This window comes from Budorcas taxicolor, chromosome 23 (genome assembly GCF_023091745.1).
Source record: "Budorcas taxicolor isolate Tak-1 chromosome 23, Takin1.1, whole genome shotgun sequence".
Lineage (NCBI taxonomy): Eukaryota > Metazoa > Chordata > Mammalia > Artiodactyla > Bovidae > Budorcas > Budorcas taxicolor.
The window spans coordinates 16623218-16643798 of record NC_068932.1 but is presented as its reverse complement, the minus strand read 5'-3'; the positions used below and the strand labels follow the sequence as shown (position 1 = coordinate 16643798).

The 20581-nt window shown below is 48.4% G+C and overlaps 1 protein-coding gene across 3 annotated transcripts in view; it reads left to right on the top strand.

The window, feature by feature from the left end:
• SORBS1 (sorbin and SH3 domain containing 1) overlaps positions 1–20581 on the top strand; it is a 233341-nt gene that overhangs the window by 133845 nt on the left and 78915 nt on the right. For 2 of the 3 annotated variants that reach the window (XM_052660713.1, XM_052660714.1), the window contains 5 exons: positions 1642–1665; positions 1784–1896; positions 7741–8103; positions 12081–12225; positions 16129–16158. In XM_052660713.1, coding sequence (XP_052516673.1) covers positions 1642–1665; positions 1784–1896; positions 7741–8103; positions 12081–12225; positions 16129–16158 — 675 coding nt within the window. The remainder of the gene's footprint in view (positions 1–1641; positions 1666–1783; positions 1897–7740; positions 8104–12080; positions 12226–16128; positions 16159–20581) is intronic. The other variant, XM_052660712.1, reaches the window with a different exon arrangement.

Here is a 20581-nt window from a genome sequence, read left to right as displayed (position 1 = left end):
CTGCAGTCTATTATTCCCCTCTTTATATAGGATGAGATAAGAGGTGGCAGCCAGGAGGAGGAGCCTGAGGGATTGAGTCCATGAGGGGTTGGCAAACTGGTGGTTGGGCCTAATCTGGCCTATGCTTGTTTTTGTACAGCTGGTAAACCTGGAATGGGGTGTGTGTGTGTGTGTATTTTTATTTTTTGGCTTGCCTTTAATTAGACTGAACTCTTGCAGTTTTAAAAGTGAAATCAATCAGAAGGCATGGGTATCGGGAAGTAATTTTCCAATACTTGTAAACTCAAATTCTTCTTTGGAGTAAAGCAGGCTTTTGTTTACTGATCAGAGGGTTACTTCTGAGTTGCAAAAAAAAAAAAAAGTTCCTATTCAAACTGGGCTGCCACAATTGGACAGAAAGCATAAGCATATTTTTTCCTTGCATCTGGGTTTTTATATTTTTAGGGGTTAAAGAAAAATCAAAGAATGGGCTATGTGAAAATTATATGAAATTCAAATTCCAGCTTCCATAAATGAAGGTTTATTGGAGCACAGCCACCCCATTCACTTGATACTGTCTGTGGCTGCTTTTGTACTAGAGCAGCGGAGTTGAATGGTTGTGACTGAGCCCGTGTAGCCATCAAAGCCTAAAGTATTTGCTATCTGGCCCTTTATAGAAAAGGTTTGCTGACCCCTGGGCTGCATAGAAGATAGAGAATAGACGCAAGAGACGATGCAGAAGATGGAGATGATAACACACATTGCTGAGCTCTGCCAGGCACTGTGCTAAGCACTTTGCACCTTATACCATTTAATTCTTAACACAAGTATATCATTATCCCCATTTTTCAGGTGGGAAAACTGAGGCTTATAACTTGCTCAGGGCCACGGAACCTATAGGCAGAGGCGCCAGGATTTGAATTGAGGTCCAGTTGCCTTCCCAGCCAAGCTTGGAACCACTGTGCTCTCCTGCCTTGCGGGGTTAAGTGGGTCAGGTTAGAAGAGACTTAGGGTCTCTGAGCTGTGCCAGGCAATAGATGGAGGGCAGGTTGGTAGCTGGCTGACGGGAGACAGGGGTGCCTTGTAGTCTGATGAAAACTCATGACTAGATTTTGAAATGTTTATGGGGTTTGTTTAATGGAAAGAAGAGGGGCAGGCAGGGAGAGAGAAGCCCTTATCACAGCAGATACCTCTGGGCTTAAATCACGTTCTTCCCGACCCGTAGCGCCAGTAGCCGTGGAAAAAGTGCTTATGGACGTCTCCCTCTCCGGGTCTGTTCATTAGCCCAGCCTGCTAATGAGGGGAGGTCATTCTGAGCCCACATCAGGCTTAAAAACAGGGGAGTGCAAGTCAGTGAGTCAGAACTGGACAGGAGAGTTCTGTGGCCTTTTTGTCTGTAAAGTAAGAATGTCAAGAACAATTGTTTCTTCATTACTGTGAATGTGAGCCTTGTGTTTTCAAAGGTCAGCGCCTGTGAGCACATCATGGTTTAGAGTGGGTTCCTATGGTAATTAGGCCATCGTGACTGAGGGCATTTTGTGTCAGGCAACGGGGTGCTGGATTTTCGTCTTTCTGGGCACAGCGTGCTTGTTTCCTGCAAATGTAACCATTTCTGTTTTCCCTCTTTTCTGCCTGTTTGCCTCCTTTCTGCGCCACACGTAGTTCTGGAGTCAGAGAATTCCTCAGGTATGGTTTCTCTTGTATCTGTTCTATCCCTGCCTTCCACTGGGAACCCTTCAATCAGAGGGACCCAAGGAATGTTCCTGAGAGTGAAGGGTTCTTTTTTTTTTTTCTCATCCCTCAGATGAGTGGAAGCTTTCTTCCAATGCCGATGCCAATGGAAATGCCCAGCCCTCTTCACTTGCTGCCAAGGGCTACCGAAGTGTGCATCCCAGCCTTCCCTCCAGCAAGCCCCAGGTAGGCGTGTGCCCAAGGGCAGGATGGGGACCACTCTTGAGCCAGATAGCTTACACTTGTGCCTGCCCACTCACTCGGCTGGATGATGGACTGGGTTCTGAGTTGCACTTTTGATCACCTCTGGGAAAGCCCCAGGAGGACCAGAGTTAGACAGGAGTTGGGGTCAAGGATAACGGAAGCATAGGGTGAGGCTGGTCTGTACCGAGCATCAGAAATATCAGCCTAGTGTTTCCTAGGTTTGAAACGTGTATGGAAATGATCTGAAAGAGGGAATGCCAAGCCAGGAAAAAGGTCTGAACCTATTTTATAACAACTCTTTAGAGTATAATATTCAAAAAGAGAGTCCACTCCTGTGTTTAGTCCATTAATTTGCTAGAGTTGGAACTGTAAGAGTTCCAGCAACTCTGTCCTTATGGCTTTTAGATTAGGGAGCTGCGGCCAGCGCTTAATCTAGCAACCTAGAAGCAGCAGACGGAAGTTCAAACGGCTTAAAACTGCCTAGCACTACCCCACTAAAGAAAATCCCCCACATGGTACACATGGGAGGAGGGATAATTTTGCTGAAGTTTTCCTCCCAAGTTGTTTTCCTGATCTTTCTTACTTCCCCTCCCTGTTGCCACTTTGCCAGCTTGACGAAAGGAATAGACCCTGTTGTAATTCAGGCAATCCGTAAAGAGTGTTTTTACATAGCGGAGTAACAGCCATCGAACGGAGCAATCCATTCTTTTAAAAAGAGCTGTGCTGCTCAAAAACAGCAGAAATGTGTTCCTTACGCAGTCCGCCTCCCCACGCCCGCCTTCTGTGCATGTACTCCCAGAACTCCCCAGGAACCCAGGGAATCCACGTGCCTTCCTACTTCCCACCCTGCTTTTCCAGTGATTCTCTGGGTTCTGCTCGTGGGGACATAAAATTACACTCTTCCCTGGAATGAAATTGAGTCGGAAATGATGCCTTCCCTCCCCTCTGCAGACCCCATCTCCACAGGCTTAAAGGAGGTTTCTGAGTTGTGTGCAGCCTCGCTCAGAACCCTGTTCCCTGATCAAAGTTCCCCCCTGTACTCCCACCCCTGGTGCAGGGCCACTGATGAGAACCAGGAGCTGCAAATGGGCCTGGCCTCCTGAAGGCCTCATTAGATTCGGGACGTGGGAGCTCCCTTGTCCAGCAAATGATGTGCCATCGTTTCTAAGCCCTTTCCCAGCATCTAAGTCTGCTGCTGGTGGCGGGCACAGTTCCTTCTTAGCACTCTTCAGGTTGGCTACAGTTGGCTCTGTACCTGGGGTAGGAGATAGTGCTGATTAACCCCGGGCGCATGTAGAAGCACAGCCTCTTCCACTATCAGTGACTTAGCCCGAAGGGTAGCTCACTAAGTCCTTTTGGCTTCTAAAACAGTTCTTCTATAGAGAGGATTTTAAGAGCATGTCAAGTGAACAAAAATCCCCTTTAAATACACTTACTGATGGCAACTTTGTCGAGCATTTGTTGAATTCAGATCACTGTGTGAAACATTGCCCTCAAGGAGTTTGTGAGGGTGAGCCTCAAAGGAAGGATGACCATTCTGTAACAGTGCCTACGAATTGTGTACGCATCTTCTCATCTCTTACTGTCTGAGAAGTTTCTTTGTAGTGGGGTGTCTGAAACGATACCTGGCAGGTTGCTGAGATAAGAGGTTTTCTGTATGTTCAGTGTAAAGTTGACCGTCCAGCTTTCAAGAGCCTTTAGGTCATAGATTTGTTTTCTGAATGCAAAAATGACTTCTTGTTTCCATAGCCATGGCCAGAGCTAATAGAGTATGCTGAAATAGATGGAGCTTGGGTAATTGGGCTGCTGACTGCCCTGGCTTGGTTTCAGACGAAGACAGCTCTCAGACCCCTGCAGACCTAGCATCTCTTCCTAAGGAGGAGTCCAGGGACTCATGGGCCAGAGGGGAATCCTGTGTCCTGCTGCTCCCACCTCTGCCTTTCCTCCCACTGCCCTGCTCGCCTTACCCCCGGGGACAGGCAACCAGGGCTTTCCCACCTCTGACAGCATCATTGTAGCGGGCCCCAATGGAGCAGGGACTGGTAGTTTCTGAAACTGTATACACTGGGATCATGGCAGATTCTTCAAGCAGCCTCATGGTTTTCACTGTCCCATCTTCTAAAAAGATAAATGGAATTTCATTAGTAGCTAGCTGGGGAGAAGTGCCAATTGCCTAGGTGGTTCCCACCGTGTTTACAATAAAAGAGAAAGTAGTTCCTTCCATGTAAAGCGACTGTGCCTACCCTCGTCCTTCTCAGAGCTAAAAGGAGCCCCAGGACAGGAAGGCCTTGGCTCCAAGAACGTTGTCAGCACTCTGGGGAAGCATCCTCTCTACAGGGTCAGGGCCCTGGGAAGCTTCAGCCCTGATGTAATTCAGCCCTGGCCCCTTATATGGCCACAGCCACATTAAGTTAAAAACTCAATGAAACCAATTGCTATCTTTGGACCAGAAGGAATCGCATGGGGGACACTTGAGCTCAAAATAATTCTGAACCTCACTCAAAATTGCCTTTTACTGACCTCCCTGACCACCAACATCAGCTCGCCTTGGTGCATGCTCGTTCAAGTGTTTTGTTTCTAGAGAGCATTGTTTTAGTCCAGTAGCACACCCCAACTTCCAGCCTAAGTTCACCAGGAGAGTGTACACCTGGAAGGTTCTGCTCCTGCCGGTGGCTGAAAATACATTTTGTATTTTTGGTTGGTGGATATATGGCCACATTCGACGGGCACTGTCCTGGGCTCCCTGTGGAGAGGCTAGGCATCTACTTAGCCTAAGGGGTAGATTGTTTACTGTCTCTCGGTTGAGAGTATAGTCCAGGCCCATACTTTATTTCACGTATTCACCCTCGCTAACATCTGTTCCCCTGCTGCCTGCACTCTGCAAAAAAATAAAAAGGAAATACAAAATAACCCCCAAATAGACCACACCCTTCCACTCTCCCAGTTTAGGGTTATAATCCATTTATCATCCAAACTCTGCCTCACCGGTGCAGTTTAGTGGAAGGTTCTGGTTTTCTTCTCATAGTGGGTGATCTTTAAAGATAGGGGCCAGTGGAGAAAGTCTGGGTGTCTTAAGTTGCTGTAAGAAAATAACAAAGGCAGGTGATTCGATGAGCAGACATTTATTTGTCACATGTCTGGAGGCTGGGAAGTCCAAGGTCAGGCATTTGTCCGTTAGGTTTCTGGTTAGGGCTCTCTTCCTGAAGTGCAGACGGCCCCCTTCTCCTGTAACCTCACCTGATGGAAGGAGAGGGCGCTGGTCTCTCTGGCTCATCCTATAAGGATGCCAGTCCCATCACAGGGTCTCACCCTCATGACATCACCTAACCCTCGTAACCACCCACAGGCCCCACCTCCAAATGCCATCCCTTGGGGTTTGGGATTCAACTTGTGAATTTTGTGGGGACACACATCCCAGGAAATAAACTTTCCTTATGGCCTAATTCCCAGCTGAACTACAGGTTCATAGATGGCTCTCCTTGACATGAAGATCATCTGGAGATTTATCCCTTTCCCCGACCCTCTGCCCCACTGAGCCCCAAGAGGAGCTAGGGGCCGTGTTGAGGGAGAGGAAATGAGATGAGGGCTGCAGTTTTCTAGCTCTGAGCCTGGAACCAGAGCTTTGCACAGAAACCACGAGCCTGAGGCTGATCACCCTTTTCTAGGATTCTCTGTGCCTCGTGGCCGGATGGGGATGGGGAATGGGCTGAAATCAGGTAAACCAGGCACCATCAGATGCCAATCCATCCGGCCAGTCAGTTGCTTCATGGCCTGCCCCTTTGTTCTGGGTGCATCAAAAATAGAAGACAACATGCTTGTAATCTCATGACTGTCTTCCGTCTAATAAGTGGTTCCATCAAATTGTTTCCTAGGAGACAAGAGCACTCATGGATTCTAAGTCTTCAGCAATCTCTTCTTGGTAGGCTTTAACTTATTTTGCTGTGGGATTTAGTGCTGAATCTTAGGGACTCAGCTGAGACTGGTGAACACAGCTCTGAAGGATTCTTCCGGTCCTACATTTCCTAAGGGAAAAGAATGAAACACGCTCAAGAATTTGAGGGAACTCAAAGCTTGGAAGCCAAAGGCATGGAGTGGAAAGTCTTTGAGGAAAGGAGATGGGAGAAGGCTGGGAGCTCGTAGGCTTCTTCCACTGGCACTTAGCCCTTGGGCACCCTTGTTGGGTCAGGAGGTCCCAGGGGGTGCAGGTCAGTCCAGAACTAGTGTCAGACTGACTTAGCACTTGGGCCGAGCTCAGCATCGTGTGATGTAGGGGGGAGCCAGCCTGCCTCTTCAGGTGAGTATGATCCAGTTCTTGACTTTATCGTGAGGAGAAATGAACAAGCCAGGAGGAGTCTAAGCTGAGGGTTTGCTTACAGTCATGTCGGGAATTGTTTTTTCTTCAGATCATGTTGTGCTGCTGTTTCTAATGGTCATCCTTCTTCCCGTTTCCCCTCCTCTTTCTTTCTTTTTACTGTGTCTCAAAAATACTGCGAAGGTCCTCTCTCTCCCACGCCCTCCTTTCCGCAAAGAGGACCGCTTTGCATGGCAGCCCCCCAGCACCCGCAGTCCCTCCAGGGACTCACTCTACCTGAGCTCACCAAAGCCTTACCTCCCACCTGGCACCCTCAGCCAGCAGAGCCCCTCACTACCCCGGCTCATCTCTGTACCCCTGGCAGCCGGATCAGCCCCCCGAGGTGTGCCATGTCCTGGGCCCCCGCTTCCAGGTTCCACATTCCCTGGCGCTTGGTCCCAACCCCAGCAGCGCTGTGCAGCCGCCAGGACAGTCGATAGAGAGAATGTGAGCTCTAACCCACATCATGAGGCAGTTGGGAATAAAAAGGTCAGCAGCTTATATGTACCTTGTTTATCCCGTAACGTTTGCCCGGTGGCATCGGAAAACCTCTCTGGTGTTGCACGTGACCCAGCCAAAGGCACTGAAGCTGCAGGCGCTCGGGCACCGGCTCCCACCATTGTCTCCCGCACAGCCGGCACAGGGACGCCGCCCTCTGCTGCCCCTCCCAGCCCTCCCAAGCTGTCCTTTGACATCCGTAAAGATGCCGTTGGCTGTGGCCAGAGTCTTTCCCTGGGGCCTTGGCCTTCGTTCCCAGACGCAGTGAGAGCACCTGGGCTAGGCCCCCAGGTTACCTCTGATCCCGAAAACCGGAAGAAAAAAGAACCTTACCTTTTGCAGCCGTGTTATCCAGCCAAGGCAAGAAATTAGGAATGTGTGTGTGTCTTCTCCACCGTCTCTTCTCAAAACTCATGTGAGCAGCTCTTTTTTGTTTACTGGGCCACCCTACCCTCCCTCTCCTTGTTAATAATGCTGCAGCTTGATCCCAAATTCTTCTCTCTAAACATCTCAGCACAGTCCTCTCGATCTCCCTGCCTCTTTCCTGTAAATATGTAAGTATGCTGGAGCGTGGAATCCGTAGACTAATAACATGGTGAGATATTATATGTTTTATACATTTTGTATCAAGATGCCGGAGAAATGGTCTTCACTCCCAAGCTTTCAGGCTCTGCAAGCCATTTTGGGGGTTAAACACAGCCTGCTTGCCTGTTGTTCTCTTTCTCTCTCTCTCTCAAGTGTTAAAAGGATTCAAAAATAGATGGATGGAAAGTGAAGTTGGATGGGGTTCCCTCTGTGTCATAGAGTGTCAGGAGGCCAGCTGGCCAGCGCTGACTGTCTCGTGTACTCGGAGGAAAGGGCACTGATTAAATATTTCTCAGAGTACCTCACTGCATGTCCACTCTCGCCTGCTTAAATATGGGATTCCTTCTTCCCCGCGCTTCCCCTTCACGTAACGACCCCCTTGTTTCCCACAGGACGCCGCTTCCTCCAGCCCAGCCCCGCCTGAGGTAATAGTTGTCCCTCTCTACCGGGTTAATACCGACAGAGGGCACGAAGGCACTGACAGACCTCCAGCATCTCTGGGGCCCCACGGCCCCCCGGTCCCGGCGGCTGCCCCTGCCGGCTCACCTCTGACCTTCCCGACTCTAGACGATTTCATTCCCCCTCATCTGCAGAGGCGGTCCCACCACAGCCAGCCAGCCAGCGCCCCTGGCTCCCTCCCCCCAGCTAGCCAGACTCCACCGTCCTTCTCACCGCCGCCTCCGCTGGTCCCTCCGGTCCCCGAGGGCCTCCGCAGAGTCTCGGAGCCTGACCTCACGGGAGCTGTTTCAAGTACCGTAAGCCTTGCGGGATCCCCTTTCTCCCAGCTTTCCTGAATGTCTGCTCCCGGCAGTCAGAAAACAGCAAACCACCCCCAACCCCTTTCTCACTGAAGCACTAAGTTCTGAGAGCGACGTCGGCCGCCCTGTGTTTGTGTGATGACCCCCACTAGCGCATGCCTCCCCTGTGTGTTCCATGGGCCCCCGTGGCTGTCCACCAGTCTGTCGAGATGCTCTTCCTCTCTGTCCTGTTTGGAATGCACATCTTCCTGCAGAGAAAACCACTTCCGTGGCCTTTCCTTGGACTAGCTGTGCTCTTTGGGGGGCCGGGCAGATGTAGTATGGAGAGCTGAGGAGAGCTGCAGAATTGCATGGAAAAGCCAGCAGCAGGCCCGGTGCTCAGCGTTTCTCTAGCAGGGAGCAGGGAGGTTCTAGGGAAGGCAGAGATTCACTCTTGTTGATTCTGCTAGCTAGCAGGCTTTCTTTTATATACAGCAATGGCAGAGACTGGGTTTTACAAAAGGAGTTTAATTGAGTATGTGGAGAGACAAGCCTGGTACAAGTGTTAGCACCGTTTCCTCAAAAGGAAGAATGTTGTCGAGGCCCCTGCATAGTGGCCACCAGGGAATTTTGAGGCAAAACAGTGCTCCAGCAGTCACGGGAAGTTAAGTGTCCTGATACTTCAGGTCCTGATCTGTGAGGGACGCGTCCCATCGTAGTGGCAAAGCCAAGAGCTTTAGAGGAAAGACTGAGTCAAAGGACTAAGTCTGTTCTCTCCTCAGGAGCCCTGGGAACCGAGAGGCTGAAAGAGCCTCAGTGTGAGTCATAAAATGGGGACGCATGATCTGCTGGGGCTGTGGGCGCAGTGGGACCAAGTACAGAGAAGTTTCTCTTTCAGGGCTTGGCACAGAGACGGTGCTCAGCAAATGTCGGCTTTGGTGCTGAGGGCGTGCCCTAGCAAATGAGCCAGAGCCCCTCAAAAATAAGTATGTAGCTAGTTAACCATTCATCATTGAGTTCCGGTTGTGTTCTAGGTATTCTGCTAAATGCTGCAGGCACAACCATCAACAGGATTTATCTGAGTGGTATGTAGGTGCTCAAGTATAGTGTTCATGGAGTCCTCTGAGGTTATACTCCTAGAGTTTCTGATTGACTGGGTCTGGGGAGGGGCTGAGGACTGAGGCTTGGTAATAGGCATCGGGGGGAATTCTGATGCTGAGGATCTGTGGACCGCATTTTAAGATGTAGTGACCTTGTGGGTCATGCAATTGGCTGATGTAACTAAATGTTCCTTAAAGAGGTGTGCCTACAAAACTGGCTCCAGTGGCTCATGAAACATCAGCCAGTCATGCAGAGAGCCGGGAATAAACTTGTTTTTTTTGGCTTGTAAGAGAAATTACAGTGAGCTATCAGGTGAAAAGCTGAGAAAGGCTACATCCCAGGCTTGGTCCTCTGCTCAGACCTCTAGATACAATGTGATGCAGTTAAATGGAAAATGTGAGTCACTCAGTCATGTCCGACTCTGCGACGCTATGGACTATAGCCTGCTGGGCTCCTCCATCCATGGAATTTCCAGGCAAAAATTCTGGAGTGGGTAGCCATTCCCTTCTCCAGGGGATCTTCCCAACCCAACGATCAAACCCGAGTCTCCCGAATCTCAGGCATTCTTTACCCTCTGAGCCACGAGGGAAACCCAATGGTTAGGTGAGGACCTGGCCAAATGTGGCCCAGGGGCTTAGATATCCTAGCTTCGAGCCTTGCCCCTCAGCTCTGTTGGAGAAAGGTGCTAGATTATTCACTGATGCGCTTTCCTCACCCCAGCTCAACTTAGAGATGAATTTAGAAGCCACTCTTGTTTTGGAAAGTACAGGCAGGGGAATGTTTCTTTGGAGCAGCATGTAAAGCCAGTCTTGTTTTTATGGCACCAGAGTATCATCATGAGTAGCGCTGTTGTGTATTCTACACTTTGGGCTTCCCTGGTGGCTCAGCGGTAAAAGAATTTGTAACAGAAGAGACATAGGGGATGTGGGTTTGGTCCCTGGGTTGGGAAGATGCCCTGCAGGAGGGCATGGCAACCCACTCCAGTGTTCTTGCCTGGGGAATCCCATGGACAGAGGAGCCTGGTGGGCTACAATCCGTAGGGTCACAAAGAGGTCACATGACTGCAGTGACAAATGTGACTCTACCTTTGTCCTTTGCTTAGATCTAGATTTTCATATTGAGTTTTTTTCAGATGTGCCAGGAAAGATTAGTTGGCCAGTATCTTTAGTTTCTCAAACTTGTCTGGTCAGCCTCGTGTGGACTTCCTTTGGCCTGATAACTTCTGGTTTGGCCTTGGGTACAGAGTAACAGGTGAAAAAGGAAACTGGTCAGGTTCCTGCATTGAGTGAGAATTATCAAGAGAACCAGGAGCTCCTGTGGATGGTGGGCAAACCGTGAGTTTATATCTGCTCCATTTGCAGTGATTGAAGAGTAAGAAGGAAGAAAATTTCATGTTAATCGATCCAAGTTCTTTTAGCCAATAGTCATTTTTGTGATGTTCCAGAAATAAGATTTATGCCAGAGTAAAATCTAGGAGATGCTTAATGTTCATGTGATCCACCCAGGCACTTACACTTTAAAGAGCTGTATGCCTGACTTTGTGTGTGTTTCTTGGGTGAATTGTGGCAGAGTTTTGACACCCCTGTGTCATTTATCTTTATTACATCACTTTGGAAGTAAATGAGTACAGGTGTAGTTGTTTTTGAGGCACTTTTGTCCAAGATCATATTTTGTCTCTCGAGTCTTGGAGAAAGGTTTTATTCACTAAATTGAGCTGCCACTCATAACTAACAGCTGTTAAAAGGTGGGCTGATCAAGCCGGTATTTCTAAGGAAGCCCCTACTGTGTGTCAGGTGCTGTCCTGGGTGCTGACACGCACATCCTCTCTTTTGATGGGCACGTGTTCCCTTGCTACAGAAGTAGCTGGTAGATGTCTCCTGTCATTCCTGTGGCGTTTACTGAGCGCTGGGGTCTGCAGGTCATTGTGCTAGGTGCGGGGGGAAGATAAGGAAGGGAGGCGGGGCCCCCGTCCCACAGGTGCTTATAGAGTCCTTGGTCTCTGGTGGAGCATACTGATTGCTTTGAGCTACACTTTTATCTGGAAGGTAACTATCAGTCTTGTTCTTCAAACCTTTTATTCTGGCTTTAGGGTCTGTAAGCTTCAAAATAGAAACTTTGCAAAATTTATAGGAGTGATAGAGGAAACTACATATCCTTACTACATTTTGAGATCTTATTTTCATGTCTCTAAGAAGACCGATATGATTCCCATTATGCAGATTGTAATAGCAGTAGTAATAATTTTATTGGTACTTCTGGCAGACACCTCAGACTCTCAAAATCAGGATTTTCATAAGTCTTCAGAGATCTTTGTGACTCAGTATTGGCGTGAAAAAATGCCGCAGTAGGAATAGATAATGTCCTAGCAGTGAGTGCTGGTAGGGTTGTTCAGTGGTACAGATGAGAACAGCTTTCCAAGAGCTCCAATACTTAACTCTTCCCTGTTCTTATTAATATGTCGATGGCTTCTCGTCCTCACAGCGTCTCAGTGTTTCTTTACATAAGTACTAAACTTTCCTGATTTTCCCCCAATTAAACCAGCTCTCATTCTGAAATTGCATTGTGGATTGCATGAGTTTCGCATGTTATGCTACTTTGATTTGAATTTGCTTTTTCAGTAACCGGATTGAGCCACAGTTTTGACCAGATGAAAATAACGAATGATGTTGCTGAGACTTCGAGTAACATTCACCTTCCTTCTCTCCCCTTACTAATCCCAACAAAAAGAATAAACATTCCACATTAAACTCCTAACTGGAACCAACATGTCTCACTGGTTACATTTCTTTTTATATTTAAGGTCCTTGTAAAGCTTGAAATCTCTTCTTTTTAGAAAGCCTTATCTCTCGGTTTCATGTAGTTGCACTGAGTGACAATGATTGCTTCCTTTTCAGGACTCGAGCCCTCTATTAAATGAAGTTTCTTCATCCCACGCTGGAACTGATTCCCAGACCTTTGCATCAGTTAGCAAGCCATCATCTGCCTACCCCTCCACGACAATTGTCAATCCCACTATTGTGCTCTTGCAACACAATCGAGGTAAGGGGTCTGTGAGGTGCACCCCGCCCCCAGCTGGCCAGAATCAGCCTAGCTGTCCTGTGATGTCTGCGGCAAGGATTCTGCCATTCCACAGAATTTTTCACAAATCCCATTCTTCCCCCAAGGCCGCCTGCCCCAGCTCACTTCCTCCAATGACCCACAAAGTAGATCGCAACAGCAGACAGAGGCCCCCGTATGGGGATGAGGCCAGGTGTCTGAATAAGCAGGTGACGTGTGTCCCAAAGCCTGGGTATTCAGTTTTCCTCAGATGGGAGCTCCAAAAAGAGAGAAAAGACAGAAAGGACAATGTCTGCCCCTTAATTCCTCTCATGGGAATTCTAGTCAGAGCTTTGCTGGGAAAATCTTGGTGCCGTCATCTCTTTTAAGTACCATTCTAAATCCTGAAGTTCTGTGACATGGAATTTCTAGAAAGCAAAATTTTGAACACCAAAATTAAAAATAAAACCTACCGGATGGGAAATTTTCTAAAATAGAAACTGCTTTTGTATCTCTACAACAGAAGTTTTTGAACTTTCTCTTAGTGACTCGTGGGCTTCATTCTCCAGAAGTCGCTGCACTGGGCGCCCCCTCAGCAGCGCCCTCTGGGGACTTGGGCCTGGGGTGATTCTTTGTCCCTTATGCTAAGTGGCCCCAGACAGCGCTGCTGAGGGCTTTCCTGTTTGTTTTCTAGAGTTTCTCTGACTGCTTCTGGTTGGTTCTTCCCCTTCTCTGAAGGGGTGTCTTAGGGGAAACAAGAGGTAAGGTAATCATTGAGGTAATCATTGTATATGTTGACCTTTCTGCTTTAAAATTCCAGAAGATGATTCTAAGTCCCAAGTTTTCCTTTTTGTAAAAGTTTAATTTAGTTATTTGGCTGCACTGGGTTTTGGTTGCAGCATGCTGGGATCTGTTTCTCTGACCAGGGAACAAACCTGGGCCCCCTGCGCTGGGAGCACAGAATTCTAGCCACTGGTTACCTAGGAGGTCCTGAAAGTTTTCATTTTTGAAATTCCATGCAGGAATGAACTTTCCCTTTACAAAAGTCCTTTTCACTGTAAAATGTAAAGTTTTAAAGCAGTTTCCTAATGTAAAGGGGGCTCTTGAGTCTGAATTTCAAAGCACAGTGGAGGTTTAATCGTTGTATTCAGAGCTCTGCTCAGTACCGAATCTTCCTTGACTGCCTGCTCACCCACTTCATAATTTTCCTCCCTGCCCCTCCCTCTCTGTGTTCACTTGGATGAAAATCGACTGGAGTCTATTTTTAATTGTTTTCCATATTAAATGGAGTTCTTCTGTTTCCTGTCTCTAACTGGAAAAGCAGATGAATGAAACATTTTCTCTCACTTAAAATCTTCCCACTCAAATCTTAAGTTATTTTAGTAATCCTGTTTTTTCATTTTGTGGGGCTCCGCTATTAATTTTCACCCATGAATCTGTGTCCTTCAAAAGATGAAGAGTCCCAACCCCACACTAAGCTACAGAAGAGCCCATTTTCCTTCCAGCAGTGGGATACCCCTTACTGGCAGTAGCTTTTTCTGCCCAGAAAGTGTCCGTTATGCAGGACAAAGTGAAATTTTGGTTCTCTATGAACTTCTTTATGACTCATCTTTTTAAACAAAAAACAAAACTCACTCAAAAAGAAGCAACTTAGTTCCCAGAAGGAAAGGCATTTTCTCTAAAGACAAGATTTATTCCCAAGGCAACTTGGTTTTTGGGAAATGCCAAGTGTAATGCCAGCTGCCTCTGATGACACCTAGTGAGATGTTTCTGGGCACAGTGGTGCCTGCAATTCCTTTTTGTTTCTTCCCTGAACAAATGGAATCTTCTTGTTTGCTCAGATGCCTTTGGTTCTTGCCTTTCTCTTTTGTCCCATGTCCTGCCTTGGGGCTTAAACATCAGAACCTTGCAGCCTGAATCACACGTCCTTCCGAAAAGGGTTCAAATACCTTCATTGTTTGGAATTAAAAGGTAACTTCCCATAAAGAGTAAACCGTAACCTCCTTAAGGAGGCGAGAAGAGTGCAGGAGAATGGAAGCCCCTAGTGGGAGTCATCAGCTTGCTTTAGGTCAGGCGTTTTGGGCTTTGCTTTGGAATGTACCCGGCCTGACAGCCCTGCTTTGCCCCATCAACAGAACCCGTGAAAGCAGTTTAACTATTGCAAAGTCTCCTGAGGGAATGATAACTCTGATCCACTTCTAGAGTTCTGGTGTGGTCATCGTAGAAAACGCTCCCTTTGTTCCTGCCCAGGGGCACAATGTGACAGTAACCCCAGCTGCACCTCTGGCTCGGCTCTCACAGTTGTGTAAACGTCGCCCCCATCACTCCCTCTGGAGTTTCCCATCCCACATGTGTCGGAGGGCAGATGGCTTACCATCAGTCTGGGGAGGAGAGTTTGAACTGGAAAACCCTGAGGACTGAGAGAGGGTCTGGGTGCCCGGGAGGCTCTTAGTCACAGTGCACACAGAATTCTGGGAGTTGGATTCAGAAGGTCTTTGATGTGTGACGGGGGAGGGTTTGGGGAGAAGTTCTGCATATTTTAGCAAGCTTGCAAGACATATCCATGGACCACATGGGGGACAGGAGCTTGGTGGTCCCTAATTTCTGGATCTCATGGTCACGTGAAACAGTCTGGGGACCACCCTAGGATTGCTCATTTCTAACTTTGCCCTAAATAACACTCCTGAAAAGCAACTGCTGTGATCCACATTGCACACATCTCCTCCTTGGAAAGAAAGGCCCTCCCACACCTCAGAGGCAGGACACCACGTCATCTCGTCAGTTGAATAAACATCCTCTTGATTGCTGGGGAAGGCCTTGCCTGCAGCTTGGAGACCAGCATTCGGGAACCATAGATTCAATGAGCACTTTAACAGACAAGGAAACTGAGGCTGAGGCATCACGTGATTGGTCAGTGCCATCTGACAGGTTGCCAGCAGAGCTGAGCTGGGGCTCTGCTGAGCTTCTGTGGTCCAGCTGGTGCGAACCTCGTCCGTGTGCCTGACACGAACACGGCGGCTTCCACCGGCCGCGAGCTCCCCTGCTGCTCTGTTTACTTCTTGCCACGCTGGTTCTGGAAGGAGGGTGGGGACGCAGCCAAGGGGGATGGTGACAGCACCCAGGGGCTGGCAAGTGTTCTATTTTTATACTTGTGGCTGCTTTATATTTAGCATCTGTAGAAGGTAAAGGTCATTTCTGTGCTTATCCCAAAGCACGTACACACCAAACTCTCCAGAGGAGATGCTGGCTCCCCCTCTGTGAGGGTGCTGGGAGGATGGGAAAACCGATGGACCTCTGATGTTAAGAAATAGCCGGGCCTGGTGATTAGAGAGTTGAAAAGAAACCTGGAGACCCAGGTTCTAGACACGGCTCTGATTTTCACCGTCATCTTGGGCAGTTTGTGCCTCTTGACTGAGGTCTCTCAGCCAGTGCTGACCTACCTGCTAGGATTATTGTGAAGATTAAAACCCTTAACATGAGTGAAAGCTCTGGAAACAGTGTCTGGTGTGTAGAGGCCCTCAGATGGTAGCTGCCATGGTTATGATTCCATTTCCTCAGAGGCACCAAGACTGGGATGCATAAGGTCCTGCTCTCTTGAGACCAGGGGAGCTGAGGGTCTCCTTCAGTGATCAGACCATCTTAATACAGGATGTAAACAACCAGAAAACAGTGACAGTTCTCTGAGTCCTGGTGGGGGAGGGACAGGAGACGCTACACCCAGATGATGGAGCCACATTAATACCCCTGTATTCAGCTGGACTACACACCAGTTTAGCTTCTAAGCTCAAAGGACAGTGAGACACAGATTTGGGGATCCTAACGAGTTGTGCAAGGACTTCTTGGTCTTACTGTGTCTGTGTAAATCTCACTTACACTGTGTATTTTTTTTTGTTTGTTTTATCACAGAACAGCAGAAACGACTCAGTAGCCTTTCAGGTAGGTAAGAAATATTTATTTACACATTAACACGTGTTCCTGCTAAAGCCATCTGCCCACCACCTGATGTGTGCATCAGTGAAGTCTCATGAGCTTCTCTGATGTGCTGGGAACTCAGCTTATTGCTGGCTGCAAGGGTGATCAAAACAGGCATGGTTGCTGCCTCCCTGGAACTTGCAGATTGGTAGCTGTACCCTAATGGTACAAACTGGTACATGTGTCCCGTGGGGCTGTGACAAATACCTTGATGGGTAAGAACATTCTATTCTGAATGAAAGCAATAAGGAACTGTGCTTTAGATGGAGTGCTCCTGGCCAGTGTCATTGAAGAAGTCACCTTCCTATTGCTTCTGTCTGTCTTCTAGAATGTGACAGGTTTGGGACTGGGGAATGTGGGTAAGTCCTCTTCTTTTTGGCTGGCAACCCCAAGTGCTAGTAGGTGACCCTGGGATGATGGACCTAGGGGAGAGCCTCCAGACAAGCAGTGCCTAGAAGAGGGCAGAAGAGCACTGCCTCTTGAACTTGAGGGGGCATCAGACCCTCCTGGAGAGCTGGCCAAATCCCGGATTCCTGGGCCACCCCTCCAGAGATTGGGTGTCATGGGTGTAGACGAGAAGTTGCATTTCTCACTCCCCGGTGGCCCTAGAGCTGCCCTCTGTACTGACTGTACCAGCGTTGCAAGTGTCTTCAAGGGTCAACAGTGGCAGGGAGTGACTGCAAGTATAATCATGTGTCAGGGCTCACTCTGATAAGTGTGCAGAATTGGGGCATGGTTGGGGTGGGGAGGGAACCCAGGAATGGGAATGTTTTAGGCATTTCCTTCCGACTTTGCCTAGCCAGAATCCTGGTTCTCCCACTTACTGATGGTGTGTCCTTAGGCAGGTTCCTGATGATCTAAACTATGAAATCAGTTTTTATCTGCTGAATAGGGAAAGCAGTAGTGCCCCTGGGTTCTGCTTGTCAACAGCTTAGCACTGGTGCTCGAAAGTGCTTGATAGACGCGAGTTACTGTTGTCAGTCGGTTGGTTCACTTGTTATTGTATTGAGCGCCTCGGCGTCAGGCACCAAGCCAGGATCTGGGGCTATATCAGGGAACTGTGCTTCCCTGGAGCAGCTTATGGTGTGGGCTTATGGCTTGTAACCTTGGTCATAGACTCATTTGGAGGCTCTAAACAAGGTAGTAGATTCAGTCTCAAGGAAAAACCACGTGTATGCAAACACATGACATGTGGTGGATTTGCAGATGCTCATGAACTCAGGGCTTGAGGATCCTGATCTGGTGGATAATAGAAGCACTGTTTTCTTGAGCAGCTGCTCCGTGAGTTCTGGGTCCCTTCCTCCCACTGCAGTCCTTGTGATCCGTGGAGAGCCCAGTGGAGAAGATACAGGGTTCTCACACCCTCTCCACTTTATCGGTACTTGGCTGCAGGGTTAGGACAAGCTGTGGCTGAGCTCAGGTGCCCTTTGTGGCCCCTCCAGGAGCTGCCTTGCTCTAGCCCACTTCATTCCCTGGCTTCAGCCCAGGTGGCTGAGAATAGGGTGGCTCTGAAAAGGAGCTCCTTTGGGCGCCCTCCTGCCTCTGGGAGTCTGAAAGGGCACCTCAACACAAGTTAGGGACACAGAATTTGGTCCTTATTCTTCCTTTTTTTATAGTAGCTGTTTGCCCCTGGGGAAGTGACTTTACCTCTCTGAACCAGTTTTCTCATCTGGGAAATAGGCTTGGTAATCCTCGCTCCTGCCTCAGAGAGTCACTGTCGGGATCCTGTGGGGCTTCCCAAGTGGCTCAGTGGTAGAGAATCCACCTGCCAGTTCAGGAGACGTGGGTTTGATCTCTGGGTCAGGAAGATCGCCTGAAGAAGGAAATGGCAGCCACTCCAGTATTCTTGCCTGGAGAACTCTGTGGACAGAGGAGCCTGGTGGGCTATACTTCCACAGTGTCACAAAGAGTGACAGACACAACTGAGTGACTCAACAGCAACAATAAGGGCTCCTGTGTGATAGGAGGGGGGCATGTGCTTTGCACCCCGGAAGATGCTTTGTGAATATCACGGCTTCTCTTTAATGTTGGCAGACTCAGGCCACTTCCTCTGCTCTAAAATAAGCCCAGCGCTTCCATCCTTTAGTTTTGGGACAGACCTCCTAATCGTGTTTGATAGCATGGGACGTGACGTAGGTACTCACTAAAAGTAGTTTTGTTTAAAAAGAAAAAGCACTGTTTTGTTCAGAAGCTCCTGCAGGAGAGAGGGCTGGTGGGGCTGGTGCTCTGGAGTAAGGAGAGTGGGGCTTTGCCCCTCACCTCAGTGGTGATGGGCCCTGAAAGGCCCACCAGCCTCCCTCTCATAACAGATTTTGTATTGAACCTCTAAGGGGAGTCATGTTCAATGAGATTCATCCTGGAATGAGACCTGGGATTTGGCCTCACGAAGCTCTTGCCCACTGTAGGAAGACCAGAAAACAAAGGCTGGGACAGAGGGGCCAGCATAGGGTACAGAGAGATCCCCCTCCCTTCCCCGAGGAAAGTGCAAGTGTGGCTGTGTTCCTCAGTCACTTTGGGTGTGAAGAATAGAAATGCTTTTCCACTTCTCACAGACACAGATGCCCTGTCCAGCTTGTCAGCAGCATCCTTCACTTAGTGGCCCTTTCCAGGACATGCCTTTGAAAGCACAGTAGAAAACGAGAAGGAAGTGCTCCAGGATGTCATGTGTTTGCCTAGTGAGAAAAAGCAGCAAGACTTCGCTGTAACCCCTAAGATGTCGGAGGGTGGCCCTGTTACCTGCGTGGTTCAGTGAAGTGCCACCTTGGATTTCCACTGTATAAAGAAACATTTCTTTAGAGGCTGCAGTTCAGCCCTCTGTGTATTGAAACCCAGTCAGTCACGAGTCACATGATCACAGGCTTCTAAAATAAAATCATTCAGAGCTAATTTTTGTAGATCAAAAGGATGCTGGCAGCTTGGGAGCAAATCCATGGACTGTCAGCCTGAGTTTTGCAATTAAGTGATTGTTGCTCAAACCACCTGCCCTAACAGTTTCTTAAAGAGTCACTCTGGGTCTGGAAATGCCGAGACTGGCTTATCTGTGGTCTTTCCCTGAAAAGATGACAGTAGAGGTTGCAGACTGTGAGCGTCTCTAAGCCTGAAATCAGCCTCATCTGTGTTGCCTGATCACACTTAGACAAAGCTTTTCCAGGGAGGGGAGGAGAGTGTTCAGCAGAGCCATGTTAAGGGTGAACTCTGGTAAGTCAATATCCACCCACCCTGACATCCCCCCACCATCCCAGGCCTCCTGCCAAATCCTTGAGACCTCCTATTAGAATTTCCTGGGAGCCTGAGAACTCATCCCATAAAACCAGTCTGATCTTAGCATCCTTTAAAGCATAAGGTGATGATGTCAGAGATACAACAAACTGGTGAATAAAACAAGAAAGAAGCAGACTCAGAGAAGTAGAGAACCCACTAATGGTGACCTGGGAGGAGAAGAGCAAGTGGGAGATACAAACTGCCGGGGGTAAGATAGGCTCCAAGGAGGGATCACACCATATTTTGTAGTAACTAAAAATGGGGGGCACAGCAACCCACGCCAGTATTCTTGCCTAGAGAATCTCATGGACAGATAAGCCTGGCGAGTTATATAGTCCAAGGGTTGCAAAGAGTCGGACACAACTGAAGTGACTTAGCACACATAAATGGAGTATAACCTTTGAAAATTGTATAAAAAATCTAAAAAATCAGTGCTGTGAGAAATCATTTTAATGAATGAAAATCCCTATATCTTAAAAAAAAAAAAAAAATGATGGGGTTTTCTGAAGCACTCGCAAAGCTGTCTCACACAGAGCATTTAGAAATTTCTCTGTGGCCCCAGAATGAGTATTTGTTTTAGAAGCTTGTTGGAGATTGGGCAGATCCTGACATACTCCTTCCTTCAATGCTCCTACTTACTGCCCACTTCCTGCTCACGGATTCCTCCCTTTCCCTGCCACCTGGCATCCCCCTCACTCCTCCTGAAATGTGCTCCAGAGTGATCCTGTGACTCTCTTTTTGCCTAAGGTAATGCTGCCGCCTCAGCTTTATTTTTCTTTTTTCCTCTGACGCATTTAACATCCCACTTCTTGGAACTCTGTCTTCTCTGGTTTCGGTGACACTTGCTTGTTCCTCTCTGGTTTCATCTCCTATTCCTCCAGTGACTCCTGCAAGCTTCTGGGATGCCTTGTTTTTGCTTTTCATCCTGTAACCATGACATTCTTCAGTATGTGACTTTGGCCCTTGACTCTGCTCTTATCTCCTCTGCTGACCTCACCCATCTCTTTACCTTTAGCCATCACTTTTCGTGCTGATGGCTCCATAATCACCCTCTGCTGGGACCTCTTCCTGGGCTTTGCTCTCATGCTTCTTCAGGGTCTCCATGGCCCTTCTACTCTGTCGAAAA